The sequence below is a fragment of the Acanthaster planci genome, linkage group LG14, assembly GCF_054643075.1.
Source record: "Acanthaster planci isolate LZ-2023a linkage group LG14, COTS_SCS, whole genome shotgun sequence".
Classification (NCBI taxonomy): domain Eukaryota; kingdom Metazoa; phylum Echinodermata; class Asteroidea; order Valvatida; family Acanthasteridae; genus Acanthaster; species Acanthaster planci.
Window position 1 is genome coordinate 15359347 of NC_141790.1, and position 11225 is coordinate 15370571.

At 46.5% G+C, this 11225-nt stretch overlaps 2 protein-coding genes across 6 annotated transcripts; both read left to right on the forward strand.

The window, feature by feature from the left end:
- The first annotated feature begins 1316 nt into the window (after nucleotides 1–1316).
- LOC110977815 (uncharacterized) lies at nucleotides 1317–5729 on the forward strand. Of its 5 annotated transcripts, none has more exons than XM_087146110.1 (2): nucleotides 1317–2230; nucleotides 4074–5729. In XM_087146110.1, the coding sequence occupies exons 1-2, from the start codon at nucleotides 2121–2123 to the stop codon at nucleotides 5443–5445; spliced, it is 1482 nt and encodes a 493-aa protein (XP_087002236.1). In that variant the 5' UTR covers nucleotides 1317–2120; the 3' UTR covers nucleotides 5446–5729. The 5 variants fall into 5 exon arrangements, with proteins under 5 accessions (XP_087002236.1, XP_022087955.2, XP_022087958.2 ...); XM_022232263.2 differs by lacking the exon at nucleotides 1317–2230 and adding an exon at nucleotides 2461–2627; XM_022232266.2 differs by lacking the exon at nucleotides 1317–2230 and adding an exon at nucleotides 2654–2719.
- A 1683-nt stretch (nucleotides 5730–7412) lies between these two features.
- LOC147796896 (uncharacterized) lies at nucleotides 7413–10528 on the forward strand. The gene is made up of 2 exons (XM_087146112.1): nucleotides 7413–7975; nucleotides 8467–10528. Exon 2 carries the CDS (start codon nucleotides 8474–8476, stop codon nucleotides 9836–9838), a length of 1365 nt encoding a protein of 454 aa, XP_087002238.1. The 5' UTR covers nucleotides 7413–7975; nucleotides 8467–8473; the 3' UTR covers nucleotides 9839–10528.
- The last annotated feature ends 697 nt before the right edge of the window (nucleotides 10529–11225 follow it).

Genomic DNA, 11225 nt, shown 5'->3' on the forward strand with positions numbered 1-11225 from the left:
GCACATAAGCAACAGTAAATCAGCAAAGGAGAGAACATTCATTCTAGCGTAGTCCACAAAGAGGCAGGACTTTTTTGTGCACAAGCCAAGTGACGTTGAAGATTTCTTCCTGGGATGACATCTTTGTTTTGCTCATGTGGAAATACTCATTAGCACCAAAACCCAAACGGCAGTAAAGTATTTTTGGAAATAACGGAACAACGGTTGAACGTAAGGTTAACTGAGACAAAGGTGCATTTTGTATTAAAACAAATTGATTACAGCTACCCTTTTGAAGAGGTTAATTAAAGCCAGTAAACGCTATTCTCTCGTTGTACGCTGCCGCCATAGGCACGCAGAGCCTCGAACTGGCAGCTTGTACAATCGCGTCAGAATCGCCTTCGTCCAATCGCACATGGTATAAGGACTAATGCAGCATTGCATACACATGTACACAGGAATCACTATACTATACCGGCTACATTTACTATGTAAAGCTGCCACATCGAGGCTCTCCGTGCCTATGGCGGCAGCGCGCAAAGAGCGAATACCCTGTGAAATCGCTCCACGTCTCTCTTTCACCTTACTGTGCTTGGAGAAAGCTCCTCACAGTCGAGGTTGAAATGTAGCAAAACTGCCGTCAGGAGAAAGTGGCGCGTGAGTTAGATTTTTTCGCACATTAATCATGCACTCCATGTTTGCATATGAGCTTTACATTTTTTTAATGAGGGATTGATGGATTAAAGATGCTCTTTCAAGTTTCACAGACTTTTCCTGCAGTCGATGAGGCTGCATTGCCTGCATACGAAGGTGAGAGAATGATTTAAGCCGGAAATATCCCAAATCTGGGGTAGTTTCAAGGAGAGAAAATGTCGTTCATCTGCTTTCCCGGTATTTCTTTGTCGATGATAGGACGACCTTGCTGATACGGATGCCAAAACCCTGGTCGAAAGTTTACTCATCGACTGAAATTATTCTGTCATCCCTCTTGTGTTGCGCAGACAAGCTGTGTCGCGGATACATGTTAATTTTTCTTGCGTGTGCAGCATTGGATTCAATAACATTTTCCATTTTGGGGATTCGTTCATATCAATAACGTAGCTTGAGAGTGCATGGTGGCAGAGTACATACAACAGGCTAGCAGAACAAATCATACAGACTCGAATTTTGGCAGAGTAAAAAATATGCGATAAAAGCAGTGAACAGTGTACTGCCAAAGTATTCCCGAATCAAGTCTCATTTTACTGGAGCTTCATAGCCTAGTTCCAATGAAACAGAACTTGAATGGAAGATCCTGGCCACATGCCTGGCCTATAAGCTTCCAATTGTTGTTCAATACTTTCACACGATTCCTAGTTGAGGGCAGTTAGGGTTCGGAGACAGCCCGTAGAAGAGCCTAGGGCAATTGTGCTAGATAGACTGACAGGACAGTATGAGATTTTGCTTTCATGGTGGAGGTAGCAAGTATTTAGATAGGTTTACGGTAGCACCATATCAAGTTTTTGAGCATGTGGGGTTCTGAAAAGAACCGGTGGCACTCTCTGTTTCGGACAGTATGCTCTGTCCGTCGTCAGGAGACTTCAGGACGGCAGTAGGTCGTGGTCATCAAACTGTATGAAGCACATATAGATAGCCACTGGTGCCGTGGCGGTCTTAGCATCAACCGGCTAGTCAGCTCGTTGTATCTGTTTATTAGCCCCAAATACAGCGTCTATCCCGACTATTCCGACAAACCATAGCATGAGCCGTCCAGTTTTGACAATGCATTGTTTTTCCAAGATATAACTTATTAATTTCCTTTTTCTACCTCCATGATTGCAGTGACTTTAAAATTGGGCGTGCAGTCTGCTTTTCGGAAATTTGCGCATTGGAGAGGAGTGCTGATACTGAAAAAATATAAAAGCAGAATATCTCAGGCCTTTGTAGTTGTCGCTCACGGGTTTGCCTGAGCACTTACCTTTGGGCATGACAACAGCACTTGTGACTTGATCTCACCAGTTCCTCGTCTTCAAGTTGTCACCTTGCCAGTTCTACCTTCCCCCCCCCTTAACCGAGGACTACGTGTATGTGCTGAAACGCCGAGGTTTTGCACCACCCTAAACCTCTTTTATAGCAAATTAATATGCAGGCCCTGTGTAACGATGTATTCTCCCCAGGAAAACCAACTATCCTGCTCGACGAAGAGCCCAGAGGGAAAGACCTGCACCGTGACGAACATAGCGACCTACAGCACACAGCCCTGGAAACCAAGGTTCTATTTAATCATGGGTTGTAGCTCTATGATTTAATCAACCACCAACTGAACCGTTCTTGTACGCTGAAAACATTTGCTCAGATTCGCACAGTCGACGAAGAACTTAAGTTCACTCGAGCAGGTTGATGAATTAGCACTTTCTGCGCGATCTCTTCCCAAGGTCGGCTCGCGTCGGGTCAAAAGGTAGCTTGTGCGTTAATAATAAACGAGGGCGCTGAATATCATTCAAGCGGAGAAACCACCAGCTTACCATGTGTTTAGGTGTCATGTGTAAGCCCATGGTGAATACAATTTGTTCACAGCACCTTGCCCATGCGCTTTAGGCCTATTTCAGAGGATAACATTTTGCACTCGGACGGCGGTCAGACCAGTGCACCGTTGCGGCAAGTCGAAAGTAAGGTACACCTGTTGAATTAAGCTGTTCCCTTAACCGAGAAAAAACATGTAGAAATCAAACAAATAATAGTCAACGCTCTCAGTGTACAGGTCTGTATTAAATGCATTACTCGTTTTATAGGTCAATGTGTGTATCACTCCGGGGAGCGGGGTGTCTACATAGCTTAGGCCGGTAAGTATGTCGGGCCCGTTTTGGCTACATGTAAAGGAAGCTCGCTGCGTCCGGTCATGTTCCGGCCCGTGGGTGTCCGCAGACGTAATGTATCCACTCACTGAAAGCTTTACGCCAGTGAGAAGATAGGGAATCCCTGGCCACACAATAGCCGCAACTGTGAAACCGCCTTGTAAATGGCGAAGTTAAAATACACAAGGACAAGGCACGAAGAATGAGTAAAACGAAAGACAAAAGACTTGAGGTCAGAGGTTGCTAACTCTAGAGGGCGCAATCACTACTACTGACGTTGCTCTGTCCGATCCGCTGGCCGATTCATGATGGTGTCCAGCACATCATGTCTGCAGACCCATCATGCTCGACACATTACGCCGGATAGCTCATGATGACCAGCCGGGTAGCTCATGATGAGCGGCCAATTACGTCAGGAGACCCGGTTTGCTCGGTCGATTTTGTCTGAAGGCAGGTGTGGAGGGGGGGGATTGGAGTCAACACCTCCCCCGCTCTGACACCCAAAATCTTAATGAATATAAAAAGGAAATAACAGTAGCGATTTTAAAAGGATGATATTCTGTAAGGATTTGTTTTTGCACGTCAGTAACGGTGTTATGCATTGATACGTATCCATCCGCCTGTCTGCAACAATCGGGCTTAAAAAAATCGGACAGGCCTGACCGTCCCCTGGAAACATTCGTGGATCCGACGCATCGTGAAAGGAATAATCCAACAAAACATACACAGACATCTTAACATGACTGTGTCTATATCTTCTCTGAAGGAATGTGCGTTATGTGACTCATCGGCAGCGTAATGACGCACTGATACAAAAACTGACCTGATCGGCATAATGGGCCTGGCAGAAATGCGTGTACATAATGGGCCATGAGGACCCAAGAGAGTGGTACCAAGTTTGATGGATCCCAAATTGATATACAATAAAATTTGGCTCTGAAGAATGACTTGTGTCATGATTTTAATGCGAAGATTTCTTGGATCTTCTTAACGTGTGTTGAAATATGTTTTTGACCTGAGGTGAACTTCAAATTTTGGACTCATTTTCCAGTGTTTCCCAAAAATTGTTCTCTGAGTAATGTGAACCCAATTTGATCTTGGTAATTTGTGTCATCCCCATCCAGCTTTAAGCAAGAATTCAGCTTTCTACCTTCAGTGAGGTCTATACGTGTATGAAAGTACAGGTCTAGAGGTATTGACTGCAACAAACATCTCGCTGTGTGTTTCTCACTGACACTAATTTTCCTATCTTAACTCTAGATTCAAGATGTATCGTTTGGGCATCAAGGACTTACTTCAGCGCTTCAGTGACGGTACACTGACGTGTGAGGCCTACACAAGACGGGTCATCCAACGCGCCCAGGACCTAAAAGTCTTCAACTATTTTGTATCTATGGATACCGAGCGGATGTTGAAGGATGCCCAGGAGGCTGATGCCAGGTACAGGAACAAGACCAACAGGCCTCTGGAAGGCGTCCCGATTGCCATGAAGGACAACATCGACATCGAAGGGGAGGTGACCGGAGCTGGCACCCCGGGCCTTGCCGGCCTAAAGCCAAAGCACACGGCCGAGGTGGCTCGTAGGCTATTCGATGCCGGAGCGATCCATGCCGGTCGGATGAACATGCACGAGTTGGCGTTTGGGATATCGACTTACAACGCGTACACGGGAGCCAGTCATAACTTTCACAACTTCGACTACACCTGCGGGGGCAGTAGCGGCGGCAGCGGTGGGGTGGTCTCTGCTGATATCGTCCCAGCTGCCCTAGGAACCGACACTGGGGGATCGATTCGGATACCGTCCTCGTACAATGGGGTCTTTGGCCTGCGTCCGACCATTGGACGTTGGCCGGCTGACTACGGTGCCAAGATGACTCATCTCCGGGATTCGGTTGGTCCCCTCGTACGCAGCGCCGAGGACATTGCGATCCTGGACAGCATCGTGACGGGAGAAAAACCCCACGCGGCATTGTCACCGGATGAGATAAGGATAGGCATACCCCGGATTCCGTTCTGGGAAGCCCTGGATCCCGATGTGGAAGACTACGCAGAACGTTTTTTAATAAAACTAAAGGAAAAAGGTTTCGTTATTATCGAGGGGCCAGAGATTCACGGTTCAAGACAGTTGGTTGATAAATGTGACAAGCCGACTGCCACGAACGAGATCATACCACGACTGCAGGATTACCTCAGATACCACGGCCACAATGTCTCTGTTCAGAGTGTCATCGACAAGATCGTTTCGTCAGACGTCAAGGCCCTGTTCGAATACGTCAGGGACAACCTTCCAACCGAGGAAGTCATGAAGTCGGCCATGGCTGCCAGGGCCAAGGTCCGTGAAGATCTGAAGACCTACTTTGAGGACTACCGTCTGGACTGTATCCTGATGCCGGCCAACAAGATCCCAGCGCCAACCCTGCACGCGTTTGAGGAGAACAACGCGAAACTCTTTGCATACATCGTGCAAACTACCAGCTTCGGAAGCATCTGCGATAATCCTTCCCTGGTCATCCCCGGCGGGTTTGCCCAGCCGAGTGGGGTTCCCTTCGGCATGCAGATCGAGAGCTACACAGGCAGTGACAGGCGGCTGATCGCTGTGGCGGTGGCTATAGAAAAGGCTCTGAAATCCTAAATGCCCCATCAACCTCGATAGCATTTGCAGATTACTATAAAAAGTACATCTGTGAAATAAATCATTCATTGTTAATTTTCTCTTTTTACCCCGGGAATTACAACAGAGTTTTTTTGAACATTTGACCATTGTGTTTGATGGTAAATATAGATTAAGGATATCATGGTTAGACACGTCCACACAATGCCTGAGCTTTTTAATTCACCTTGTAAATCTTTCAGGAGAAAGCCTTCAGTGTTGAAAAGACTTGAGTCAATATCATTAAAATATGATCACGAATCTCACTGTTTGCCTTTGTGTTCGTCATATTTGAAAGTGAAACAACTGTATCTGGACTGCCTGTGAATTTCAACAAGAAACTAAAAGCCAAAACCAAGCGCACGATGCGACTTGTTCGTTCTTGAAGCTCTATACCCAGCAAGAAATGAGACCGAGGGGTACCCCACAACATGTCCAATCCCTATACACATTCCAGACTATTGTTACTTAACACACCCCCCCCTCAGATGTCTGAAAGGAATTCCCCAGATTCCTGCGAGACAATGACCAATACAAAGCAGGGGGGTTCTCTCCGTCTCATACCTTGCTGCATATGTGAAGCTCATTGCCCTCGTCTTGGTTCCAAGACCAGCGTGTACATGTAATTTATTCCCAGAGCAAATCGCTTCACCGCGATCTTCAGACGAACCACAATCACCCATTCAATTTAGAGCATCTGCACCTTTTGAGTCGTTCCTCCCACTTAACCACTTCCCTTCCTAGCCTCTACTGTAGCTAGAGAACATAAAGGTTTATTGTAAAGAACCTTGAGATTAATTCGATCTGTTGTCTATATAGCGTTAGCCAGCTATGACATTTGCATGAATTCGAAAGGTTTACTCCTGGCCGAAGCCGCTTTGGATATCTTTTCGGATGGGTGCACAACTGTTTTTTTTTTTCATTCACATGAACTGTGCAAGCATATCAAGTGACACACAGAGACATCTTGCAGTTGGCCTCGGCAGCGTTTGTGGATCGCGAGGCGCACGTACTGTCTTCGTTACCTCACAATTTCAAATGGATTAGTATTTGTATGCTTAGTAAGTTAGCTGAAGAAGTTACCGATTGCCATAGATATGACTTTGCGGGGTTGGAGACTTTTTACACACCAACAAGCAAGTTTTCCAGGAGGCTGGTTTTGGAACCACACATCCCTGTTTCTTTACAATGGAGACCAGGAACATTTACCACCTGGGAATTACATGCCAACTTTTACAAATCCCTCGGTTATAGTTGAGAAATTCTTTCGTTTGGAAATGCATGCATTTGGAGTATCATCTGTGAAGCATCGATAGGTAAGTTTCTAATTGATTTATCTGTTCTGTTTATACATGAATTGTCATCGTTTTTGTTATTTCTAATAATAGTAATAATGATATAAGTTGTTTGCTTTATCAAGAGTTGAAATTGGGGTTAAAATGAAAGTTAATTGGCTAACTGCGAATTTTAAAGGAAAAACACAACGGCAAGTAATGGACAATTAAGCGTAACAACTAACGTATAAAATTCAATAAGTGAAACTGATGCGACATTAGGAAATCAAAATAAAATGGAAAAGATACATTACAAATATAAATGAAATGAAAGTAGTATTTCACTTTGAGTGAAAATATGTAATCGCCACCGAACACAAAACGAAAAATATTAGCACAGCAAAGCGACTGACTTTATGTGAAAACATCAATCCTAGAAAGGTGTTATGCGACAAGTGGAGTAGAAGCCATTACTATGGCATACTCAGCAAGATATGGGACGGAGGGTAGCCCCCTTGCATGTCCAATCCCTACACACACTCTTGTTACCAAACGCATCCCCCACACTAAGAAGAATTCTTGAGATTCCGATCAAACAATGACCAACACAAAGGGGTGTGTGTGTGTGGGGGGGTGCTCTCCGTTCCATATCTTGCTTCACTATGTACATAATGCTATGGAGGCAACACTCGTGGACAGATGCACGCGGGGGGGGATTACATGCTTTTTGACAAATATAGTGTCATAACTTGCCAAATGCAAGTTTCTTGATCAAAACTTAATGTAACTAGCTTGGGTGATGATAGGCCAAACTTCCACGAGATTCCTTACTACAGTTCGAAGTTGAAGTTGCTCACTGTTTATACAACTTGGCCTGCAGCATGCAGCGTGTAAAGTTCACCCTGTACGCCCACGGCACGAACCGCCGCGGCGGTTCGTGCCGTGGGCGTTCATGGTGAGTATACGGTATTTACAGACCCCTCGTGCCGGGCCACATTATTATGTGTCTGTGTGCCGTGCCAGGGACGTAATAGTGTGTCTCTGTTACTGCATTCAAGCACCGTGGAGGTCAATGTCGCCATTGCGCCGCCTGGATTGTTGCTCACAATCCCAGTCCTTATTATTGCTGTCGCGTTGCGGATCCCATTTCAGTTAATCTCAACCTCGTTCAGGCGGCTGCCAGTTTCCGTTATTGTGAATCTGCTTTGCTGGAGATTGCAAGATTACTAAAGATAAAGGTGAGACACATGATTTTATTTCATTTTTTTTAAAATTTATCTATCTTTTAGCCATAGAATTCATATAAATGTTGAAATACAAAGAGGCTGTTTTGAATGTAGATCTAATGTGTAATAGTGATGGGCTGTGGCGAACCATGGAGCTATAGCTCCATGGGTGGAGCGGCCATAAACGGTTCGGTGACTTCCCTTCAACTGTAAGGGACCTTGAGTTTGAGGAATTAAACAGATACCAGTTAAACAGTTCGGCCCCTATAACAATGTTTTGTGGTCCTTGTTTTGGGGAAATGGGCTCTGTTTTCGCACGACTGATTATAATACTGCACATGATCCACCTGGGTACTCGTCACGCTGTGTAGACAGGGCCTGCATTTCGTGCGGGACAACAGTTTATGCTGCACAAACACCTCGCTGTGTTTTTGCTAATCACAATTTCTTCTACATTGTGACACTGATGCTAAATGTTGCTAGTTGTCATGTTGTCTCTTTAGATTCAAGATGTATCGTTTGGGCATCAAGGACCTACTTCAGCGCTTCAGTGACGGTACACTGACGTGTGAGGCCTACACAAGACGGGTCATCCAACGCGCCCAGGACCTAAAAGTCTTCAACTACTTTGTATCTATGGATACCGAGCGGATGTTGAAGGATGCCCAGGAGGCAGATGCCAGGTACAGGAACAAGACCAACAGGCCTCTGGAAGGCGTCCCGATTGCCATGAAGGACAACATCGACATCGAAGGGGAGGTGACCGGAGCTGGCACCCCGGGCCTTGCCGGCCTTAAGCCAAAGCACACGGCCGAGGTGGCTCGTAGGCTATTCGATGCCGGAGCGATCCATGCCGGTCGGGTGAACATGCACGAGTTGGCGTTTGGGATATCGACTTACAACGCGTACACGGGAGCCAGTCATAACTTTCACAACTTCGACTACACCTGCGGGGGCAGTAGCGGCGGCAGCGGTGGGGTGGTCTCTGCTGATATCGTCCCAGCTGCCTTGGGAACCGACACTGGGGGATCGATTCGGATACCGTCCTCGTACAGTGGGGTCTTCGGCCTGCGTCCAACCAGTGGACGCTGGCCAGCTGACTACGGTGCCAAGATGACTCATCTCCGGGATTCGGTTGGTCCCCTCGCACGCAGCGCCGAGGACATTGCGATCCTGGACAGCATCGTGACGGGAGAAGAACCCCACGGGGAAGCGTCTCCGGAAGAGATCAGGATCGGGGTTCCTCGGCCTCTGTTCTGGGAGGCTCTGGATCCTGAGGTGGAAGTCTATGCAGAGCATTTCTTGGCAAAGCTGAAGGAGAAGGGATTTACTGTGGTTGAGGGGCCAGAAATTCCCGGCTCTAGGGAGATGCTGGAGCATCACTTCATGCCGACAATCAACCACGAGGTCTTAGCTCGGCTTGATGATTACCTCAGATACCACGGCCACAATGTCTCTGTTCAGAGCGTCATCGACAAGATTGCCTCGCCAGACGTCAAGGCCCTGTTTGAATACGCCAGGGACAATCTTCCCACGGAGGAAGTAATGAAGTCTGCCATGGCCGCCAGGGCCAAGGTCCTTGAGGACCTGAGGACCTACTTCAATGATCGCCGCCTCGACTGTATCCTGATGCCGGCCAACAAGATCCCCGCGCCGACCCTGCACGCGTTTGAAGAGAACAACTCCAAACTGTTGGGGCTCATCACGCAAAATGACGACTTCGCGAATATCTGCAACAGCCCGTCCCTGGTAATTCCCGGCGGGTTCGCCCGGCCGAGTGGGGTTCCCTTCGGCATGCAGATCGAGAGCTACACGGGCAGTGACAGGCGGCTGATCGCTGTGGCGGTGGCTATAGAAAAAGCAGCGAGATCCTAAATGTAGAAAGTGACTCAAGTATGTTTGTGTTCACTTGGGATCCTCTGTGCTAGAAAAGTCAAAGTGATTTTAGAATGAAGAAATAAATATCCATAATGGATTAGCGTACACCAGTTTACCCGGAAATCCTAAGAGCACTTTTCTTTATTGCATGCACGTGTATGTCAGCATTATTCTGACTGTAAACACGCAGTTCCATGAATTCGTAAGGGGTAGACAATCGATTTGGAGATTGTGTTGTTTGTGTTTTTGTTGTACGTTTTGGTTTGTTGCATTCTATTCTTGGTCACTCATTTGGACGCTGTTGAATTTAGACAATAGACACCAATGCAATGGTTGAGAATTATCTTTGCTGTAATTTGCGGAAAAGGCCATATTTTTGTACTAATTTTGCGGAAAAGCCTTTCTTTTTGTCAAGAGATGTGTCTTCGCCTTATTCTTCTCCCAAAACTCCACACGTTTTACGTTTTTCTACCCTGGACTTTAATCCTTTTTCAATCTGACATTTTCATCATACCTACACAAATCAAAGACCTACAAGGGCACATTTACTTCTGTCATGATGACGTCATCACAGGTCACTTGTCACACCCTCAAAGTTTTCTTTTCTTTTGGCCTGTATCGCCTGGACTATCCGATTAGGTTGAAACTTGGTACAGATATAAACCAATATGTTTTATGTATGAAATTTATGTATGAAAATCGGAGTAATGTCATACGGACCTTATCAAGTTATTTTAATTTTTTTGGTATCGTTCCATCTTTTAACAGTTTTTTCAACGTATCGTCTGATCAAGACACTGGTATTTTCATTTTTCGCTACTAGAGAGCAAGTCGTGAATTTTGGTCTCAAATATTGACGGCAATGTTCGCGGAGAGAGAGCGAGTGGTGACTTTGGTCGTTAATATTGGCGTCAATATTTGCAACGGAAGAGTGGGTCGTAAATAGGGTTGCAAATATTGATACTTGATATCGCAAATATTAATGATTGGGGGTGTCCCTCCAGGGCCACCATACAAGCTAGCTCAGGCTTGGAACGATGCGAGTGCTAGTGTGGTGCGAACTAGCCCAGGGTGCTAGTGAGAGTTGTCAAATCGTAGCGGCCCATCAAATCCGATTGCCAGGCGAGACACCCCCGTGTCCCCCGCCCCCATGGTCCCCGCCCCCTTGCCCTGCTAGCTGCCCCCGGCCCCCCCTGCCTCTGAGCCAAAGGTGCACAGTGCGGTGATTCGATCATTGCACTCATACATTATACCCAGCAAGAAATGAGACCGAGGGGTACCCCCCCCCCAACATGTCCAATCCCTATACACATTCCAGACTATTGTTACTTAACACATCCCCCCAAGATGTCTGAAAGGAATTCCCCAGATTCCTGTGAGACAA

Bases quoted from the DNA above. Each gene is read 5' to 3' on its own strand.
- LOC110977815 (XM_087146110.1), top strand. From the start codon at position 2,121: ATGTATTCTCCCCAGGAAAACCAACTATCCTGCTCGACGAAGAGCCCA. The intron at 2,231-4,073 runs GTTCTATTTAAT...TCTTAACTCTAG, and splicing joins ACACAGCCCTGGAAACCAAG to ATTCAAGATGTATCGTTTGG.
- LOC147796896 (XM_087146112.1), top strand. From the start codon at position 8,474: ATGTATCGTTTGGGCATCAAGGACCTACTTCAGCGCTTCAGTGACGGT.